The 23247-nt window shown below is 39.9% G+C and overlaps 2 protein-coding genes across 7 annotated transcripts in view; one reads left to right on the forward strand and one right to left on the reverse strand.

Moving 5' to 3' along the window:
* Positions 1-213: 213 nt before the first annotated feature.
* UCHL5 (ubiquitin C-terminal hydrolase L5) lies at positions 214-19313 on the reverse strand. 5 transcript variants are annotated; one of them, XM_058178102.1, is made up of 12 exons: positions 19170-19313; positions 16190-16253; positions 15141-15246; positions 13166-13291; positions 12612-12673; positions 12393-12523; positions 11645-11708; positions 10481-10583; positions 9211-9324; positions 6114-6143; positions 5297-5395; positions 214-890 (listed from the first exon to the last, which is right to left on the reverse strand). In XM_058178102.1, exons 1-12 carry the CDS (start codon positions 19240-19242, stop codon positions 846-848), a joined length of 1017 nt encoding a protein of 338 aa, XP_058034085.1. In that variant the 5' UTR covers positions 19243-19313; the 3' UTR covers positions 214-845. The 5 variants fall into 5 exon arrangements, with proteins under 5 accessions (XP_058034085.1, XP_058034083.1, XP_058034081.1 ...); XM_058178100.1 differs by lacking the exon at positions 19170-19313 and adding an exon at positions 17400-17683; XM_058178098.1 differs by lacking the exon at positions 19170-19313 and adding an exon at positions 17099-17388.
* A 133-nt stretch (positions 19314-19446) lies between these two features.
* The window catches only part of RO60 (Ro60, Y RNA binding protein), a 29780-nt gene continuing 25979 nt past the window's right edge, over positions 19447-23247 (forward strand). For both annotated transcript variants that reach the window (XM_058178091.1, XM_058178093.1), the window contains exon 1: positions 19447-19627. The gene's annotated coding sequence lies outside the window, so the exon portion shown is untranslated. The remainder of the gene's footprint in view (positions 19628-23247) is intronic.

Here is a 23247-nt window from a genome sequence, read left to right on the forward strand (position 1 = left end):
CAATCATTTCTACAGTTTATATCTACTAGTATAGCCAAAATGCAGTATTACTCTGCTTGCTAGTGTGGAAACCAGCAGTTTGTGTAACTTGGGTGAACACTACAGGGCCAATGTGAGAGGAATACTTGTTCCGAGGGATTGCGATGTTCAAGAGATTCCCCCCCCAAATCATATTATTCATACAGTACACAGAATTATCATACCAGACAATAATTTGCCAAAATAAAAATGGGAATATTTATTTTTTTCTACTAAAGCAATAAACTCTTATGCTTATGCATTGGTCTTTGTCAATCATTCCAATGTTATTTTTTTTTAACCTTCGGTTGTGTAGAAAATGTAGACGTAACTCCATAAAAACAACTTAGATCAAGTCACTGAACAATTCCAAGACCAAGATAAGTAGTGGTGGGAAGCAAAGATAGGCCAACTTATTTGTAAAAATAAGTTAAGCTGTCTTCACATAACTATATATCCATGGTTTCATTAACAGACAAGGTATTTTAAATATGTTCATTACAGTAAAAACTTCTACATTACTTGCACCAATGTGGGTCTATACAAATTGCAGCAGCATTTCCTGATTACGTATGAAGAATCAATCAGAAATCACTGTTATATACTGGAATCGGACAGAGATTCTAAAACCATTACTGAGTGGTAGCTCATGCACATGATAGCAACAGGGAAAAAGGGAAGACCCCCGTGCAAATGAGACAGGACAAACTGACAAATTTGCAAATGTGTGCTGGACAAATTTAAACTGTACAAGTCTTGCAAAGTTACAAAGACATTCAGAAGCACATTTTCTTCTCCAGGACTCCACCCTGTAAAGATGCTGATTTTCATTTGGCCTCTTGAGGTTTCTTAGCATTCTGTTTTTCTTTTGCCTAGAAGATAAAGTCGGATAGAAAGAAATTGCACCGTTTTAGTAGCATACATACATACATACATACATATATATTTTGCTGTGACCCAACATGTGCAAGTTTCTGCACTTTCTTGAAATATTTAATATACAAACAGGATAGACCACATGTCAACCATTCTTTATGATTTAGAGCTGAGGGTTTCACCTTATCTGTCAGCCAATGTACCATGCTGATGCAGTCCTGCCCTTCTACAAGCAGAACACCTCCATCAATTTGTGGAGCAAATTAGCATGCAGCAGAGGCTCCCTGTTTAAGGAAGAATCATAATTTTCCTTAATCCATCAGCTTTACTTCTCAAAACAGCATTGCAGAACAACTGGTGTAGTGTGCTGGCTAAGTGCTGGCGTGAGAGTTCCCTGTGTGAACTTTCAGGAAACCATTCTCTTTTAATCTAATTTACTTCAAAAGGTTATTGTACTAGGGATAAAATTAAGATCCCTGGTAAGCTTGTTTGAGTTTATGAAGAAAAGACATGAAATAATTATAATATTGGGCACTGAAAGCTAGAGCCAGTCACCGGAGCACCAGTATTGATGTTGTATTTCTAAAAGCTTGATGAGACATTAATGGTACATTAAATCCTCAAATTGTTCTTCACAGGTACTGACTAAAGCAGTAATTGATTTATGACAACTGGGATCAGCATTTTGGTTGCTAAGTGATGTGGTCATTAAGTGAATCACAATGTGATCGGACCTGTTTTATGAGCATTTTAATCACAGTCATTAAGAGAATCTCTATGGTTGTTAAGTGAATCTAACTTCCCCAATTGACTTTGCTAGTTGAAAGCTGTCTGGGAAGGTCACAAAAAGGCAACTATTGCAAAGGCAAACCAGTTGCCAAGCACCTGAATTATGATCATGTGACTGGGGATGGTGGTACGATGGTTGCAACTTTGAGGATGGGTCAAACCTTACATTTTCTGAGATTATCATAATTTTGAATCATCTTTAAATAAATGATCATAAGCTGACAACTATCTGTACATAATCACCAGGTTTTGTTAACAGCATTTCTTTACCTGTGTTAAAGGTACATTTTATAAAACAAAGCATGGTTTTACCAGATCTTAGCTGGCAGCCCTGAAAGATAAGGCTGACTTGGAAAATACAAGGACTCTGTTAGAGGGCTCCGAGAAAGATACGGATTCTAAAAACTCAAAGTTGACAGAATTGGCCAGTGATGAACTTGACTTCTGTAAGATTGGGGAAGATTTTTTTTTGTTTACATTTATATCCCGCCCTTCTCCGAAGACTCAGGGCGGCTTACAGTGTGTAAGGCAATAGTCTCATTCTATTTGTATATTTACAAAGTCAACTTATTGCCCCCCCCCAACAATCTGGGTCCTCATTTTACCTACCTTATAAAGGATGGAAGGCTGAGTCAACCTTGGACCTGGTGGGACTAGAACCTGCAGTAATTGCAGGCAGCTGTGTTTTAATAACAGGCTTCTTACAGCCTGAGCCACACCATGGCCCTTGGGGATTGGGGAATGGTTTTATTAAACTCAATTGGAAAACAAATGTTAAGATACGTTATCATATAATTTTATAGGAGACTTTTTTTGTACAACAAATATAGTGGAGAGAGAGATACAACGGAAATTTATGATTTAGGGGAATAAAATCCAATTGTTAGAAAAGAACCCATTTAATATTTTAAGGAAAGTCCTTATCATTAAGAATCAGTTGAGGATATTGATCCTGGATGAACCAGAGATAATGATTGTTGTGACCAGAAGCCATTATGGACTTTCTGTGAGTGAAATACAATAAATAGATTGTTAACAGAGGGTTTAGAAATTTAATTTAGTTGTTCGTTTTACTTGTTAACTATATTTTTATATACTAGAAGGCTAAGTGAATTGGGTAAATAGTGTTGTAGAAATTTACAAATTTTGTAAATTTTGTGGCTGCTTCACAAGGGGGGATGAATTATTACCTTTGAAATATATTTATCAGTGTTCAACTGATAAATTGCCTGTTCACCGCCCTGAGTCCTTCGGGAGAAGGGCGGTATACAAATTAAAACATTTATTATTATTATTATTATTAGGAAGGACAATTTATATATATTTCTGTCTTGGTTTTTTAATGCACTTTTTGGATGTAGTCTTGTTTAGCTTTGTTTTGTTTCTGTATTTTTTGAGTATTTTAATGTTTTGAAGAAAATAAAAAAATGTTTTTTTAAAAAAAAATAAAACGAAGCATGATTTTAAAACTTCTTCCGAAGATCAAATATCTCTTCCTATCAAGTTAAGTATGGCTCTTGACACCTAATTATATTCATGTTAAGAAAGAGCAAAATCTTTGCAATCCAACACACAAAATAACAAAGAGCTAGGCCCAGTTTTATTCATACTTAAGACATTTACTGAAGTCAGTGAGCTTTAATTTGACTGTGATTTATAAGTCACGTATATACTTTGACTACATTTGCACTCAACTTCTATCACTCAACAGAATTACTGTCAAACATGTTTGTTTGTTTTTTAAATTCTCTGGTGAAAGCCTGGTAGCATGTGATGAGCTAAACATGTATATGAAAATTGTGAAAATTGAACGAAACTATTTATTTAAAAGTGGGGGGGAAAATCTTACTGGTAAAACCTTTAAATTGGTTTTCCTAAGCATTAGAATCTCATATTTTACATCTAAAACAGGAAAGGCTATTTCAGGATAAGAATCAAAATCGGGTTAGATGAACCATTGCAGTTTAATAACCCTAAGAGAACAGAGGAAAGGTAAAACATATTACTTTCTTTCCCAAACGTGCTTGGAACTTAGCCATATCACTAAATCAGTGTTACAGCTAGAAATGGAACAACGGAGCAAATGAAAGTAATTAGAGAAATAAGAGACATTCTGCAGGTCAACTTTTTAGAGGAATGTTTCCATGATTCGAGAATGCCATCTAGTGGTTGTACAGCTACCACAAAGCTTGTCCCTATAGCTTTATCTCTCTCATTCAGAAGAGAAATTTGCAAATAATTATTTTTAATTTTCCACTCAGGCAGATGCTACAAGTACTCCTTGACTTACAACACTTCATTTAGCGACCGTTTGAAGTTACAATGGCACGGAGAAAAGTGGCTTATGACCATTTTTCGTGCTTACGATCTTTTCAGCATTTTGATCAGTCATGTGATCAAAATTCAGACGCTTGGCAACTGACACATATTTCTGACACTTGCAATGTCCTGGGGTCACGTAGCCCCTTTTGCAACCTTCGGAGAAGCAAAGTCAATGGGAAAGCTAGATTCACTTAACATTCATGTTCCTAACTGAACACCTGCAGTAATTCACTTAACTGTGGCAAGAAAAGCTGTAAAACATAGCAAAAGTCATTTAAGAAATATCTCCCTTAGCAACAGAAATGGGCTCAATTGTGGTTGTAAGTCAAGGACTACCTGTACTCTCAAACCCCCCCCTTCATAAAAACCTATTGTGTTTCCCCCAAAATAGGACCCAGTCTTATTTGGGGGGGGGGCCCCTCCAAAATAAGCACTAGGGCTTATTTTCGGGGGATGTCTTATTTCCCCTCCCTGATGTATGGGAGGCCCACTTCTGCTTGCGGGAGGCTTGTCTTTACGTCTCTTGGCTTTCTCACAACCTGTTCTGTCCTCCTTCGCCTCCATCCGAGTGATGGCTAAATTAGCCGGCACTATCAGCTCTGGCAGCAGAATAGCGAACGTCTGCCAAGTCCTCTGATATCTCCCTTGACGCTGGTGAGTCACTTCATCTCTCAGTTAATTAGCTGATTTGCCGGCTACGAAGAGACACAGCAGTGCTCACTGCCTTTATATCCTGTGAGGTGTGCCTCCGTGACTCAGCACTTCCTAGGCCTGCCCCACCCCTGCTTCTTTTGTTCCCTCCTCTCCTGCCTACGAAACCTAGGATCCAACCAAGCCTGATTGCTATCAGCTGGGTCTGAAGGCGTGGCCTGGGGGGGGGGAAGAGTCAGGGGACGGAGGCTTCGTTATCTCTTCCACCTGGCCTGCTTCTGGCTCCTGGAGCTGAGCCAGGGAAGCAGGTGCTCTAGAGGTAAGTCCTGACTGCCCTTCCCCCTCACTTTCCAAGTCACTTTCTGACAGCAGGTCCGGCTCCAAGTCACTTTCTGGCAGGAGGCCTGGCTTGGGAGGCGCAGACACAACACAACCAGTGCGGTGTGTCAGGATCGCCTGCCTTCCTCCTGCCTCTGCCAACCAGTTAGACAGGTGATTGAGTCACCTGTACTGTGCCCTCTGGTGCTGGCCACACCCCCGCTGATGAGGACCTTAGCTAGGGCTTATTTTTTGGGGCACAGCTTATATTAGGAACATGCTAAAAAATCAGGTAGAATTCTACTCATAAGACAACGGTTACCTTTTCTACTAGTGGAATTAACTGCTGATGTTCTGCTAACGTTTTTAGCAATTCCATGATAAATGGCAGGTAGTTGTGTTTTCTTCTAATGTTTTCAATCTGTAAGCACAAAAGAAACATGGCACAAATCAGCATTCGGTTCCATTACTATTATACAGAATCACTTTTGGGAGGTAATTTTCTGGATAAAAGCACTACACTGTTTCAGAAATGGGATGGGGTGGAGATACAGGAAAGGAAGGTAAGAGGGGGGATTTTAGCTAATAGTTGTAATAAGAGAGACAGCTAATCTTCAACCTTATCTTCTTAATCCTAAATAAAAAAATTATCAGTGATAACAAAAGTATCCTCAGTCTTGCAATCAAGATATGCATGCAAGATTTTTTTTTTTACTATATTGTAGTTTAAATTACATACTCAATCTTGAGTTTTTAAGATTAAGCTCAACATTTATATGTGGCTGACAAGAGATATGGATTTGGTTTGAAAGCTTAAATGCCCCAAGAAGTAGAACAAACATTTAGGTTGTTAAGGAACGTCTTCTCTGAATTTGGTAGTTAGCCTTTCTTCTGAAAGAAATTTCCAATACAACTGTTTAGCCATTTAAGAATGAATAAAACTGTGTAGCCTTACACTTGAAATGACCACTGAACTTAGTTGGCTATTCCAACAACCTGGTTGGTTCCTCAATGACCACAGAGATAAGAGGTGACATTTTCCATTAGGAATCAAGTATTCAAAATATATGAAGGTGACCTAAAATAAAGGAAGAATTTGAGAACAGCAACCAAATGAATTAGATTACAAGCTATCTGACCTTGCTGCAGGGATCAGGTTGCACTGCCCCCTAGAAACAAGGTAGAAAAGAAATTTCAAAAAGGCATGGGAGTGGAAGAGGTTAACTAGCCATGAAATATAATGAATAGCCTGAGCAAAGTAGCTCTCCAACAAAGAGATTCACATTCTGGAAGTGATAGGATTCCTTTTTTCTTGCTTTTGAATTTTCTTCTCACTATTCTGGCTAAGAAATATTCCTGCTTGTTGATGATCTCCATACCTATTTCTCCAAGTTTATCTTGCTGGATATGGCCAAACGTATCATCAAGATCTGCTGCAACAACTCTCCCATGTAAATTTTGACTGTCCAAAGTTATTGACTGTTGAAAAACGTGACTTATGACTGGTCCTCACATTTATGACCATTGTATGTTATGATTCAGATACTTGGCAACTGACACCTATTTACATTAGCAAATTAAGTGCAGTTTCCAAGAATTAAAAACAAAACCTCCCCGCCAGAGCTTTTTGCACAGCCCCAGCCCTCCAGCCCGTGGCACCGATCTGTGTCCACGGTCCGGAGCGCCTAGCCAGCTCAGGTGCATGGAGAAGCAGGGCAGTGTTTGCTGGCTGGGCGTCCATTCATCCTGCCCGCTGCTCCTGCTGCTGTTAGGGGCGAGGGGGTGGTGGCGGTTCTTGCGCTGCCGCTTCCAGCTGGGATGCTGGAGCAGCCAGGGGAAAAAGGAGGAGCCGCTGTCGGGGAGGCAAACTGCCCCAGTAGGGCTGGAGGAGAGCGCAACTCCTCACACATGACGCTGAGGGATAAGAGGCGCGTCGGCCCAGAAGCTGCCGGGAAGGGGGGGCCTGCACTGTCTTGTTCTTGGTGGTGGGCTGGGGAGGCACTTCATCCTGGCTAGAGTTGGGGCGAAGCTCTCCCACCTGCTGGCCCCCCAACCTGAGCCACGGAAACACCAACGCCCCTTCCCTCCGAGGCTGAGAAGGGGTTCCAGCTTTCCAGCAGAGGGAGGCGGCATTCCCCGCCCAACTTTCTCTCCCTGTCAGGGGTTGCAGAACTGGATCGTCAGGGACCTCGGGGGGGCAGGCAGAGAGGTGAAAGGACCCCTGAAAGGCCAGGCAGAGCAGGTGCATGAACACTGGACAGCTGGTTTTCGTGAGTGTATGCGCGCCAGAAACTGGAAGACCAGGTGGTGTGCCAGAAACCGGAAGACCATCTGCTCTTCTAGTTTCTGGCACGAGGGCACGCACACTCCCATTTCGGCACTCGGCGTCAACACTGAGCTATATAAATGATTACCCCAGATGCTGATTTGCAGAAAGATACAATGTTTCATTGTGTATCATATAGCGATTGTGTCACCATGTATTCATTAGGGGTTTATTGAAGCATATAATTTTATTAGGGGTGCCTAAACTTTTCACAAGTTGAATTGCTTTCCCTTGAACTTTCAAGTAAGATTGCAGAAATGCTTTGAAAGCAAAAGAAAATGAATGACGTGTACATGATTTGCTCTTTTTTATAAATAGCCTAGGGAATTTAATTTTCTAAGGTATGTTTTCTGTTTTTGTAGACACCTTACTTCAATTTTCACACTATGCTTTGGGAATTTTTTTTATTCCCCAGAAACTGACCAGGTGTTCTTCAATTAGAAATATGATAGTGATGGAAAAGATTAATTTCTTACACAATGTAAGCCGCATTGAGTCTTCGGAGAAGGGTGGGATATAAATTCAAATAAAAAAAAAAATGAAAGATTGCCAGCCCATCAATATAAACCTGTCTCTGAAATGTAGAACTAGGATCCTTGTTTGGGCATGGTAAAATAAAAAAATAAAAACTTGGGAGGTCCAAAAAAACAAAACAAAAAAGGAAAGTGATAACTCTTGAAAAATGTTCAGAGAAATCCATGTAAAGCTGGGTTGATAAACAAAACAAAACCCAAAACTCATTTCTTTGAGCCAAAATGACACAACAGTTTTTGATGCAAAGATTGAATTTGGTCTTTGAGATGGATTATACTTACACTAGAAAATGGAAGGGGAACCAGGAAAAAAAAGAATGAAATAAATCAATTATTACTTTTGAGTAACTAAAATGAAATTGATATATTTCAATATAGGAATACACAAACGAACTAGGCTACCATGAAAACCGATTCTCTTTATAATTCTCAAACGTTCAGATCTTACACAAGGGACAAAAATAAGGAATTGATATTCAAAATACTACTAATCCACCCACAAATATTTGAAAATATTTTTCCCAGAAATCTGCATTTCAGAACAGATGCTAAAATGAAGTCTCATCACAATTATCCCTGCCATATTAGTAGCAAAAACACATCAGGGAAGACAACAGGAGGGAAACCGAGTAGGGGAAATGTAAGCAGGAACTAAATAACTAGTCAAGTGTTTTCTCCCTTTTTTTTCTTTTCTTGTGCCTCTGAATCAGTCTTAACTCCTAGCGACTGACTGGACAGCTCCCTGCAGTTTTCTTGGCAAGATTTCAAAAGTGGTTTGCTTCTTAGGTTGAAAGAAAATAACTGGTCCAAGGACATCCAGCTGGCTTTGCGCCCAGGCAGGACTAGAACTCAGAGCCTCCTGGTTTTTAGCCTGACGCCTTACTAACAAAACCATGGATATTCCTGTTACAAATTCGTTATTTATATCTCATCTTTATTAATTTACAACCAACTCAAGGCAGTGAATGTATCCAACACACCTTTCTTCTCTTATTTTCCCCACAATAACCCATGAGGTGAGTTGGGGTGAGAATGTCCTGCATGTTCTCCTCACTTTTTATTTATTCTGAGAGACCAAACAGAACTGTAGGGAAAGGCGCAAACAAGCAAACGATGAAAGAAGAGAAAGCCCCATTTTCTTGGTTCTTGCTAGTGAGATTTAACAATAACTTTGAAAATCTGGATCATTTTTAATGGTGGTAGTTTGATAATGGCATTACTTTCTTTTTTTTCCTAAGAGGCATTGACTCATCTTGAATGTATTTGGTTTCTAAGATTACTTTTGTTCTGAACATTAAAGAGCACATTATTTTACAGTGAATGTTTCAAATGAATAGATTACCTCTTTCTACCATTCAAACGGAGCAGCCTACATACCTTGTACCTTTTCAATTTTTGGTTTTCTTCTTCAATTAACATCTGGTACTTTGCAACTTCAGATTGAACGGAACTTAGCATATTACTGCTCTGGTCTGTATCCATCGGCTCTTCCTGTTGGGAAAAAATAGTTTTATTAAATTAAGTAGCATCGTTTTGAACACAGCATCCATTCAAGAAATGCAGAACATGAATAATGTACATTCAACTAAAGAGTTGATTCCATATTTTGAACCTCAAGCATCAAATGCAGACCTTTACATAAACAGGTAAAGGTGAAGGTTCCCCTCGCACATACATGGTAGTCATTCCCGACTCTAGGGGGCGGTGACCATCTCCGTTTCAAAGCCGAAGAGCCAGCACCATCTGAAGACGTCTCCGTGGTCATGTGGCCAGCATGACTAAACACCAAAGGCGCACGGAATGCTGTTACCTTCCTTATTTTTCTACTTGCATTTTTTACATGCTTTCAAACTGCTAGGTTGGCAGAAGCTGGGACAAGTAACGGGAGCTCACCCTGTTACGTGGCACCAAGTATTCGAACCGCTGAACTGCCAACCTTTTGATCGACAAGCTCAGCGTCTTAGCCACTGAGTCACCGCGTCCCCTTTACATACATAGAAAACTTAACATATAGGAAAGATAAATCCAAACTCTTGATTTGGGCAATATTATTTTAGGACCAACCATAACACCACAAGACTGTACACAATCATTTGTTTTCCATAAGGGTTGATCAAATTAAAGAAAAACTTCTTTTCTAAAGCATACAATCGACTTCTTTGCTATCTTCTAGTGCTTGTTTTTAATGCTTGGCAAACTGCACTTAATTTGCTAATGTAATTTCTGCAGTTTGGTATTCTAGTCTAGAAGCCATATTTTTCAAATAATCTCTATAATGCAGTTTTCTTTAGAAGAATCTCCCTTTTAGGAAAATGATAGAAACTTTAGGGGTAGGTTATTCAAAATTGTAAGTTTCTGGAAGATGCATTTTGGAATTAAATAAAGACTGTTTAATTTCAGTTTCTTAACTCACCCTTTTCCAGGTTCAAAAGACATTGATAATTGTTAGTTACTGAATGGGGAAAGGGGGCGGGGGAAAGGAACGGGAAAAATCATGTTATCTAAATCTGATACCTGCTTTATGATTTTATATTCCTAAATCACTTACATGAATCTCTTAGCTTAGCTTCTAAAATGTTATGTACCATTAGGTGCTCCACCTTCACATCCTAGCCATTACAAAGAAGCATATCTAATTGATAAATACCTCAGCCAGCTGTCTCTGCAGATCTGCAATTTTCTGTTCGTATATCATTTTTCTGTCAGATACAATTGCCATCAGGTTAAACCTTATCTCACCTTCACTATACCTGCAAAACACAGAGTTATTACATATTGCTGTTACTACATTATGATTTTAAAAATATTCACAGATATTAAATCCTTTTGGAGCATTTTAATAATACATCACAAGCAATGCCAAGATTCAAACTGAACACTGCTCTCTACTTATCACATAAACAATGGAGAAGTTCAGTAATAGAGCCCTTCAAAATGTTAATAGTTGCCAAATATATACAAAGTGCTCCTGGTTAAAATCCGTGTGATAGGACTCCAGTCATTTTGTGTACATTTGTCAGCTATGCTTACCTGAAAGCTGATGTTTGATGCTTAAAGATTTCAGAAAGTCAAATAACATTGTAACCTTTGTTTTAATCTAACTAACTGAAATAAAAATGAAGATGGAATAATATGTTTATGTTATCATCTCCATATATTCCTTTCCTAAGCAGTGGCAGCAGGCACTTTTGATATGGTTACAGTGGATCCCTGTTTCTATTGTATGAAGAATCCCACTGTAGCTGCTTCTGGATTAGCCAAATAAAAGCATGCTTGTTGATCATAAGGCTGACATAAAAAGGTAAAGGTTCCTCTCGCACATACGTGCTAGTCGTTCCTGATTCTAGGGGGCAGTTCTCATCGCCGTTTCAAAGCCGAAGAGCCAGCGCTGCCCGAAGACGTCTCCGTGGTCATGTGGCCAGCATGACTCAACGCCAAAAACGCACGGAACACTGTTACCTTCCCACCAAAAGTGGTCCCTATTTTTCTACTTGCATTTTTTACATGCTTTCGAAGTGCTAGGTTGGCAGAAGCCGGGACAAGTAATGGGAGCTCACCCCGTTACGCGGCACTAGGGATTCGAACTGCCGACTTTTCGATCGACAAGCTCAGTGTCTCTTACCCACTGAGCCACCGTGTCCCAAGGCTGAAATAGTAAAAGAGAATTCTCCAAAAATTGTTTTCTGTAAATACCCGGATAAGTAAAAGCCATTGTTTTCATTTCTTCAGTTAGCTTACCAAGAACAAAATCTATTTTTTTTAAAAAAAAAAATTATAAGAAAGAGCTTAAAATATAGTTATAAACACTTACTTTTGTATCCGTTTTTCTATGACAGGCCTTACAGCATTGATCCAGTCATCTTGATTGCACACTCCTAACAAGGAAATACACAAACAATACAAATCAATACACAGATGTAGGCTTGCAACGTGAAGTCATAAAATCAAGTTATTTCAATCTTGTTTATATAAGCTCTGCCATCTTCACAATCTCCAATAATGATTTATTTTATTATGGGCCTAAGTATCCATAAGAAATAAAATGGTGGGTTGGTTGCAGGCCAGTTTTTGGGAAATGTGCTGATCAATTAAAAAAAAAAGTAAGCTGGGATGGTAAACAGCACCCTTGAGCTAAAGAGTAAAAGGAAAACAACTATTTTGTTGAACTGATTTTGATTGACAACATCTATCATGACAGTCATTTTCTGATAGTATCTGTAACCTGCTCTTAAAATTCCAAATATTTCATTAGCGTCCCTTCCTCATTGATACATTCAGAATGTCATTATCTTCTTTTAATGACCCCATAATCCCTTGCAGGGTGGAGTCTGGGCAATTGAATGGAGCTGAGTGTTTACTGGCCAGATGCCCTTCGTGTTGCCAATGCGGAGTTATAGTCAGCAGATATATTCTCATTGTGCCCAGAGAGAGAAATATTTGCCTCTACCTCCTGATTGTGAGGCGAGAGCTCCATTCTACTTTCAGAATGTCATGCTGCAGTTTAAAAAAATCTCAGGTGAAAAAAACTGGCAACTACATAGGTGAAATGAAAATATTACCTAAGTCTATTGGACCTTCCCTCAAACCATCCAATTCATATAATCGACCATTTACAGGAACATAACTGACAAAGTGAAAGGCATCTTCTTCTTTTGCTGTTGACTTTGCATCAAATTCAAACATCTGTTGTCTGCAAGAGAAGTGCAACACATGAATGAATGGTACAACCCTCCCCTCTAAACAGGTTTTACTTGGGAAATATTTCAATGTCTTCTTACCTAGCAAAACTGTTATGAACTTGCCGTATCACTTCTGAGTTACTTAATGCTAAGCCTTTCATCTAAAAGGAAAAAAAAAATGTAATTACATTACTACTCGACTTACCATCATTCATTTAGCAACCATTCAAAGTTACAACAGCACCCAAGAAAAGTGCTGGTCTTTACAACTGGTCCTCACAGTTATAACAATCATAGCATCCCCGTGGGTTATATGATCAAAATTCAGGTGTTTGGCAACCAGCATATATTCTTGATAAGAGATAGTTTCTAGGGTAATGTAATGGCCATTTCTGACTTTTACCAACCAGTTTTTGACAAGCAAAGTCAGCGGGGAAGCAGAATTCACTTAATGACTGCATGATTAATTTAACAACACGAGTGATTAGTTTAGCAACCATGATTAAAAAAAATGCTTGTAAAATAAGGCATGACCCACTTAAGAACTGGTTTGCTTAACAATAGAAATTCTGATCCCAATTGTGGTCATAAAGTGAGTGCCACCTATATTGCTCATATCAAGACATTTTCCCAAATATCATTTTTACACATACCGCTGCATCAAAGCTTTGAGAGAATTCCTTGAACTCAGACAGAGTTTCTCCTAAATGGATATCTTGATGGGTGCAGTTCAACAAAACACTAACTATTGCTTGAGTTGCACAAGCATTATTTATTACCTGTAAAGAGTATAAAAATAATTTATTTTGTGCAAATTGTAGAAATCACTAACTTTACTTACTGCAACCCCCTTTAAACTTCAAAACTGTTTACACGGTTCTATGTTTGCATGGTCAAATATACTTGATGCCAATAATTTATCCTTCAGCTTTTTTAATGTAAACAACTTACACATGTTCATCCACTCCTGTAATTCGCCCTAAATAGGTTCATAATAATGCCAATTGCTTGTGGTTGTCACATTGTTATTATTTTGGTTTATTATTTTAAATGGACCAATGGTTGCATGAGCCATTTAATTTGCTGGGATTTAATAGTCAGTCTGTTCTTTGTTAATAACTTGTCTGATAACTATACATACAATTTCTTAAGAAATAGTAACAATTTGTGGCTAAAGAGTTCTGTATTTGGAAATTGCTCCTTCAAAGGATAGAAAAGACAGAAAATATATATAAAGGAAATCTAGGAATTAAGATTTATCTAAACAATAATTAGTTCATAATGAAAAGAATCTTATTTTATGAAATCAAATGTTAGATCATGTTTTAGTGCATCACAAGTTGTTAAATTACCACAAGTAAAACGTTTGTTTCTCAATTTTCTATCCAAGTTAAACTGACTTAACTGTATATTCTCATTTGATTAGGTTAACTTACAGTATTATCTCCACAAATTTAAGCAGAAAGAACTGTAATTTTGCTATTTACCTCACACTAAGTAGTTTTGGTTTTGAAATGTAACAGACAAGAAAAGAAAAGCAAGAGAATAAAGAGATCTCTTCTTAAAGTAGTAGTAATTGCAATGTCACAATTCAGTCTGTTCCTAAGCATATCAGAAATCATCTTGTCCCATTCTACCTTGTTCCTCCTTAAACAGATGTTCCTCCTTACACAGATGACATCCTCATGGAAAATGAACAGTTCAAAATACCTTATACCACTGGAGTTAAAATTTTACTGCACTATGCTTGCTATCTTAACACATCAAATCAAACTGAACAAATTTTGTTTCATTTAAATAATTGGATAATTTTCTGGCTATATTAAAGATATTAGAATTCTGAAGAAAATAAACAAAAAACAAACAAAAAACAAAATCCAATTTCATAATAAAGAGTGTTTGAAAAAATATATAGGTAGTCCTTGACTTACAACAGTTCATTTAGTGATCATTCAAAGTTACAACGGCACTGAAAAAAGTAGTGTTTCCATGGTTACATAATTAAAATTCAAATACTTGGCAACTGACTCATATTTGCAGTGTCCCTGAGTCACATGATCATCTTTTGTGATCTGACAAGCAAAATCAATTGGGAAGGTAAATTCATTTTACAAGCTTGTTACTAACTTAACAACTGTCGCAAGGAAAATTGTAAAATGGCGTAAGTCAAAGACTACATGTATATGATCAATTTCATAGTTTTAAAAATATGGCAAATTATATATTTATTAATTCAGAAACTTTCTTCTAGCTAAGAATAGAGTTTTGTAGATCATGATTTCATGATTAGAATCAGAACATACAGGCATATCTTACTACAATTATGCATTCACATTATTTATAAAATAATATCTTTGTTTAAATGTTAAAAATAAAAATGTTATTATATGCATTTCTTGTTCTATGCTAAAATGATTTTTATTTGCACTTCGCTGAACCTGTTTGCCATATTTCCGTTTCATTTACAATATTTCAGATTTGTGATGAAATACATGAATTTGTGATGAAAGATTCAGATCAGATCAGATTTGTGATGAAATTCATCACAATATTTCAGAAGATAATTTTTATATCTTTTACTTAAAAAGAAACTGTCCTAGATACACAGAGTTTTCCAATTTACCATACCTGTTTAGCAAAAAATAATGTATCTAATCTAGAATCCTGAACAACAGAACCAGCTGGTTCTTCTCCTGGTTGCCATTTGAACAAAAATATCAGTCCATGAACTGGCCTACAGATAAAGAAAAAGAAAAATATGTTGAAAACTGAAACATATATACCGACCAGGAAATAAAGCTGTATTGTAATTAAAACATAGAACAGTAACTGATTAGAAGGTGGAAGGGAAAACAATACAATGCCTTATAAAAATGTTTGGAGGAATCATACTTTCAATTAATATTGCATCTGTGTTGTGTGAAACACATACTTCCTTACTGGGCAATGGAGTATCTAGACCAGTGATGGCGAACCTTTTCGGCACCAAGTGCCAAAAAGGTAGCTCAGAAACGTCACGCGTGTTCGCACTCGTTGGAGCTACGCTCCGGAAAAGCTGAACTTCTGGGTTCTAGTGTGCATGCGTACCCGACAATCAGCTGGCCGGCGCACATGCGAAGGCCAGCTTTTGGCACTGCGCAACACGTGAAGGGATCATGCTCCGGAAAAGCTGAACTTCTGTGTTCTGGCATGCATGCGCACCTGACAATCAGCTGGCTGGCACACATGCACAAACCGGTTTTTGCCACTGCTGTGCATGCGAAGGACAGCTGATCATCGTGCACGCATGCGCACCAGAAACTCAGAAGACAAACAGGCAAGGCTGCGTGTGCTGGGCAACATGACTTCGTGTGCCACTTTGGGCACATGTGCCATAGATTCGCCATCATGGACCTAGACTTTGCAACAGGCACAGGAAATAACTTCACAGATCTCTGGTAGCATTCAATCTCCCCTCCCCATTAGAACTCACAATGTAACTATATACTCACAAAAGTAACTATATAGGACTAGAATCTAAAAGGTATCTTCATTGCTTTTTCCAGTAATGTGAATTGCTTGACTAAAGCTTTGAGCAAATCTCCTTTATCTGTTGGCGGGAAATATAGAACCTAATTTATACAGCAAGGATTGCACATAGGGAACGAAAGGTAAATAACTACAAACAACATACTTACTTTAATTTTTCAAAGTTCTCAGGCTCCAAACTCCATATTTCCTCAACCTGTGCTCCTCTGCAACCTGAAAATTAAGAAACAGGTTGGAAGACATCCAGGGGCAGTTTATATGGGAAAAATCCAAGGGCAAACCAGCATTAATTTAAAAAGGAATTACAAGTCAATCCAGCTCTTCAAGCATCTGCTTTACGTATGTTTGCACGCACAAAATTCTGACGCAAACACATTTTACTTTCAGGCATTTGTTACATTATATGTTGTTAATCATAGATACACAACTGAAATATAGATTTAATGCATTTAACTTGAGAGCCACCAACCAATCTTGACTGCTTTTGAAGAAGTGGGTAGCTTTGGTCCTAGTTAATATTTGATTGGGAGACCACTAGGAAATCCTAGTAGACAAAACTGGAAATGAATAGAAAAATGCGGATCTAATCAGTGCACATTTACAAATGCATGTCAGAAGGGGCACTGACAGAAATAGAGTCTCTTTTTTGAAAATACGTTTTATCGAAACGTATTTGAAAATACGTTTTATGGAAAGCTTTTGTGTCACATTCAAATTGATGTGCATGCATCTCTCTCCCCATTTCCAAATTAATGGGAAGCAATGCCTCTTACACTTTCCATAATCTGTTTCTTTTTGTTACCTACCCCTGACTTCATCATAAATAAGCCATCTTGATTTACCAACCATCAAAAATAAAATTTCTCTCCAGATCCATTACTAGGGCATAAAAAGGATGTTAACACCACCTCTATTCTCCATTTCCCACCAATTTTAATGCCAAAGAAAAACAACAAATCTGATGTGCACCAAGGGGAAAAAAGGATTCTCTACACGTGGGAGGAAATAATCCTATCCAGAGGACGTCTCACTCCTTAAAAAGAAAAGAGTAGGCTCACACAAGATGCTAAATAAGCAAGATAGCTTTTGCCCTAGGCATTGTCTCTGGTTATTCCTGAATTGCTGCTCCAATGACTGAATTGCAAAACGGTCGTTAACCAGGGAACCCGCGTTCTGTACATGGCCAGAAACCGCATCCATCCTTAAATCAATGAGGCGTTTGCAAACCGATGCTGGGAATCCTCGGAACCCAATCGAGCCCATCAAGGTCGAATCTGACGCTTTGGTCAGTCTTCTCCCTTTTAGCCCCACCGCCTCGGAGAGAGGGGGCAGCGATGGCACTCCAGCCACAAACCTCACCGAAGCCCTTGATGAGCTCCGTGAAGACGCCTGGGTCGCTCTCCATGAGGCACCACTCGCCAGCGCTGCCCCCGCCCGCCATCGCGTCCAGAAAAAGCCGCCGCACTGCCCTGCTTCCCTCTCAATCGGCCGGACTCCGCGGAAAGGCACCGCTGGTTCTCCCTCGCTTCTCTCGCGCGCCGCCCCACTGCGCTAACCGCGCGCCCTTCGCCCACCCCCGCGGACGGTCGAAAGCAAGGCAAGGCAAGGCAAGGCACGCCGCCGCTATCCCGACAGCCTCAGCGGCCGGCGACTTACATCTCGACGGGGGAGGTGAAGAGAGGAGCGCAACGACTAATCAGAGAGAGGAGAGAGGCTAAACCGCCCGACGTGCTGCATTTCCGGCTTGCGATGGAAAGAGATGGGATTTTAAGAACCGGTGTAAATAAGAGTAAATGGCGCGGTGGTTTATTATTTTATTATTTTGCGATTTGTTTTAAGAGGAGCAAGTTCAATTGGCAACCTGTAGGTCAAGAAGGCAGTGGCTGGTAGGCTATGTTTGCATTGATGTGTTTACATATAAGTAACCCTGAATTACTCAATCCAGTTTTCTGCATCCATATGTATTGAACCATTGACTTAATGAAACAGCCTGGAGGGCGGACAACACTAGTCTAAAATGTTTTTGCCTGGCTACACAAATAATTACCTTAACACTGTCAAAACTACTCACTAAATCTGCATTACTATTAATCTTCTTATCGTTCCCATCACCCATCTCCTTCCACTTATGACTATACCTTTGTTGCTTGTATCCTTACGATTTATATTGTTTCCTAGTATGGTTTAATTGCTTATTTGTACCCTATGACTATCATTAAGTGTTGTACCTTATGATTCTTGTACCTTATGTATCTTTTCTTTTTATGTACACCGAGCACATATGCACCAAAGACAAATTCCTTGTGTGTCCACTCACTCTTGGCCAATAAAGAATTCAATCAATCAATCTACCTACCTATCTACCTACCTATGTTATCCTGGCAATGTTCCACTTTGCACTAAATCATAAACCGTGGATGACAAACTATAATACTTGATCCCAAATGAAAGAACTCACATTATATCTTAGCCTGTCACAACGATGTTAACTGATTTCCCTTGGGTCATTTTTTCCATTATGGGGCTCCAAATGATGTTTTAACATGACTATACAACGCATCTATGATGACCTTCCCCTGCCTGGTTTCATTGTGACGGAGAATCCTTTTATGCCAAATGGGGCACTAAAACTCACGGTCTCTTGTCCCAAAGGTGCTTTTTCAAGGGGCAACTGGCCTTTCTGGGTTTTTTTTCCTTTGAAGACGTTTGCCTTCTCATCCAAGAAGCTGCTTCTTCAGCTTCTTGGATGAGAAAGCGAAACGTCTTCAAAGGAAAAAACCCAGAAAGCCCAGTTGCCCCTTGAAAAAGCACCTTTGGAACAACCATGACCGGGACTGAGTGATCTCTTGGCTTCTATCCTGGTGCCTTTAATCACTGGCAAACCAAACTGGCTCTTGCACTCCATTGGCATCGATTTAACACAGAGACGGCTTTTTCTCGGAAAATTAAAGCAATCCATCACCCAGCTACGCAACTAGAACAGTAATAAAAAAAACCCTCAAGTTTCAAAACCTCCGTCCGCGCGCTTCGCTGCCCTACATCCCCCAAGACCTCCGGCCACCAACGACTGCCTAGTACCAAAAAAACCCCAAAACGTCCCGCGGGTTACAGGAGCTGAAATTGCAGCACCTCCATAATGGCACTGCGATTCCAGTTCAGCGTTCGTCGAACTCGAACGCAAAGCTTTGGACGACAAATCCATTTAGGGGTCGAGCGCCCTAAGTTTGTACGCCGTGGCGCCGGCCTCGCAGCGCGCAACCCGCCCGGAAAGACGAAGCGGGAACCTTCGCCGTCGCCTGTGGCCGCGAGAGCGGAGGGATAAAGACGCGAGACAGATGCGGATGGCGGGGGAGGGAGGGGCGGTGCATCCGGGTGTTCTTGGGGATCCCCGTCATCTGTGCGGTGGCCACGAGACCCGCTGCCCCATCCGGCGCCCTCCCTCCCTTGTTTTGTGCTGCGAGAGGGAAGTTGTCAGGCGGTCTTGGCGGGCCGAGGAGGAGTGACCGGAGGGAGCGTTTGAGGAGAAACCCGATCCTTTCCTTGGGGCTCCCGAAAGCCGCGGAGGCTGCCGTAGTGACACGCAAGAGGTACGGTTTGCCTGTGCAGACAATGCTGGCCCAACAACCTGCCAGCGGAGAGGCCCGTCTCGTTCCCATTGGGAACGGCTCTCCTGCGTTCCAGGAAAAGCTCAGACCGGGGCCTGGGAGCGGCGATGAAGCAAACCCGCTGCCTGCCTTTCTTTCTTTCTTTCTTCCTTTCTTTGTCAGCCGTTCACATTTCACGCCTTGGCTCGTAGCGCTTAACTGAGGAAGACCAGGCGATTTTTTAATCGATTGACCGAAAGGAGCTACCTCGTGCGGCTGGGGAAGGGTGGGGGGAAGAGAAGCAAGTACACGATACGGGTAGTCCACGACTTACAACAGTCGATTTAGTTGATTGTCCTAAATCACCACGTCGCTGCAAAAAAAAAAAAAAAAGTGACTTTAGCAAAAGCACTTAGACTTGTATATTGCTTCACCGTGCTTTTACAGCCCTCTTCAAGCCCTTTACAGGGTCAGCCTGTTGCCCCCAACTATCTGGATCCATCCTTTTACAGACCTTGCAAGGAGGGAAGGCTGAGTCAGCCTTGAGCCTTGGTGAGACTGGAACTGTCCAATTGCAGGCAGCCGGCAGTCCGCAGAAGTAGCCTGCAGTACTGCATTCCAACCAATGCATCACCACAGCTTGTATAACTTAGGACCATTTTTTCACACTTGTGACCGTTGCAGCGTTTCCCTGTGGTCACGTGATCAAAATTCAGACGGTTGGCAACTGGCTCATATTTATGATGGTTGTAGTGTCCTGGGATGAGGTGCAGTGGTGGGTTGCTACCGATTCACCCCAGTTCGGGTGAACCAGTAGTAGCGGCGGCGAGAGGCTCCGCCCCCCTGCCCAGACATCATCACATACGCTCTGTGCACAAGCAGAGGCTTCTGCGCATGTGCAGAAGTGGCGCGTGCGCAAGCGAACCAGTAGCAAAGGTAAGTGAAACCAACCACTGATCAGGTGGTTATCTTATGGGGGGGGCGGTGGAAGCCAGAGTCACTTAACAACTGTGTTACTACCTTAACAGATAGTAATGGTTGCAATGGTTTGCTTAACGACTGCGGCAAGAAAGGTGGTAAAATGGGGCAAAAGTCACTTAGCAAATAAATGACTTAAATTGTGGGCTGAATTGTGGTTGTTGAGGACTACCTGTACTATAAGCTTTGGGATTGCTGGAGTCATCCACCTGGGACATCCTGGATAGGAGCAATGTAGTTGAACAGGAATGCAGGATAACAATAGAAGCAACTGTGCAACTTGGTGTCTTGAGGAATGTGCATTTCATAATAGTACAAATCAGTAAAGAACTTTTGCATGTTGTCTAGTGAATGATTTTGGAGATATTTTGCAAGAGCTGAATGGATTGATTGGCTGCTCAACAGATAGCTGTGGGAAAAGGTCTGTACCATTATCCCCCAAGGGAATATATTGTACAGGTGGTCCTCAACCGACTACCACAATTGAGCCCAACATTTTATGTTGCTAAGTGAGGAATCGGTTAAGTGAGTTTTGCCCCATTTTATGATTATTCTTGTCACATTTGTTAACTGAATCACTGCAGTTGTTAAATTAGTAACACAGTTGTTAAGTGAATCTGGTTTCCCCATTGACTTTGCTTGTCAAGGCCGCAAAAGGAGAGCACATGATCCTGGGACACTGCAGCTGTCATAAATGTGAGTCAGTTGTTAAGCATCCAAATATACTGTATTTTTCAGAGTATAAGACGCACCTTAATTTTTTGGGAGAAAAATAAGAAGAAAAAAAATTCTGTCTCTGTGGACCACCAAAATTTTCTTGTGGACCACCAGTTGGTGACCGCTGTGTTATATTATATATAAAGAGAAGTTACTGAATCCTGCTGAATCAGTTACTTGTGTGTGCTTTCTGGATGTGATTGCTGCTGCAAACTCTTGAGTCCTTGCAGCAAATAGCAAACAGCCAGGTCAGCTTCAGCACATTATTGCATCCTGATTCAACAGGAGCAGATGATTGAATACCCCCAATCAGCTGTTCCAGGCTGCAGGGGTTGCTATAGATCATTGCTGCAGCAATATTATCCATGCAGCAAGGAAAAATGGAAAAGATAGAAGAAATAGAACTGGGAAATGGAAACATAATAAAAGCATTAGCAAAGGATGATGGTTACAAATACCTAGGCATATTGGAAGCAGATAACATCTTGAATGGATAAGTCAAAGAGTTAACACAAAAGGAATATATCAGGAGGGTCCGCAAAATATTAAAATCAAAGCTGAATGCTGGAAACATAATTAAAGGCATTAATACATGGGCAGTTCCAGTGATACACTACTCAGCTAGAATCATCAACTGGACTTTGGCTGAACTAGAAAACTTGGACCAGAAAACGTACAAACTTTTGAATATGTACCACGTTTTACATTCACGAAGTGACATTGACAGGTTATACCTGCCAAGAAAAATAGGGGACAGAGGACTATTGCAAATCCATCAAACTGTAGAAGAAGAAAAACAAAGTTTGAATGACTATGTGAACTAAAATACAGAAAAATTGCTGCAGGCTGTGAAAACAGAACATTATAAAAACAACAGAAACAAAGGCAGAATATAAAAAACAAACAAACAGCTGGATGATAGATTAAATAGATGGAAAACCAAAGCTTTGCATGGATAGCACTTGAAAAACATTGACAAAAAATGTGATGACAACTTTACATGGGCATAGCTTAAGATGGGAACCATCAAGAAAGAAACGGAAGGTTTAATACTCGCTGCTCAAGAACAAGCACTACAAACTAATGCCATGAAAGCAAAGATACAAAAATCCACTGACAATCCAAATTGCTGACTTTGTAGCAATGAAGTCGAAACTGTTTCTCATTTAATATGTGAATGCAGCAAAATTGCACACACCGATTATAAAGCTAGACATGACCGAGTTGCTAAATTAATCCACTGGTCATTATGTAAAAAATACGACTTGCCTATATCCAAAAAGTCATGGGAACATAAAGTGGAAGAAGTTATAGAAAATGAGAAGGTGAAGATCTTGTGGGACTTTCAAATACAGACAGATTGTCACTTGGAACACAACACACCATATATCACAGTTGTTGAAAACCGAAACGTACAATTTATTGACATCGCGGTATCAGGAGATGCCAGAATTGAAGAAAAAGATCTGGAAAAAATTATGAAATATCGTGACGTGGCCATCAAAACTACACGGCTACGGATGAAATATGTAACGGTGATACCCATTGTCATCGGGGCACTTGGTATCATGTCCAAGAATTTTATAAGATACATCGACAAATTGCAGTTTCCTGCAATAACACCAGCAGAACTGCAAAAAACTGCTACTTGTAACATCGTACATCTTAAAAAGGTACTTGGTTGATACTTAGGACGCTGGCAGCAACCTGTATCAACCATTAGCACCAGTCAATGATATTTAATGCCTTTTTGAATGTTCAGTTGACTGAGTTTCATGTTTAATGAATAAAAATAATAATAATAAAAAATAACATCCATAATAATAATATACATGGTATCAAACAGTATGGCTCTTGCCCTTGGTTACATGATGGGAGAGCGTGTAAGTTAGGTGTGTAAATATAGATTCTCTAAAAATTGTTAGAGA

Source organism: Ahaetulla prasina, chromosome 3 (genome assembly GCF_028640845.1).
Source record: "Ahaetulla prasina isolate Xishuangbanna chromosome 3, ASM2864084v1, whole genome shotgun sequence".
Taxonomy (NCBI): domain Eukaryota; kingdom Metazoa; phylum Chordata; class Lepidosauria; order Squamata; family Colubridae; genus Ahaetulla; species Ahaetulla prasina.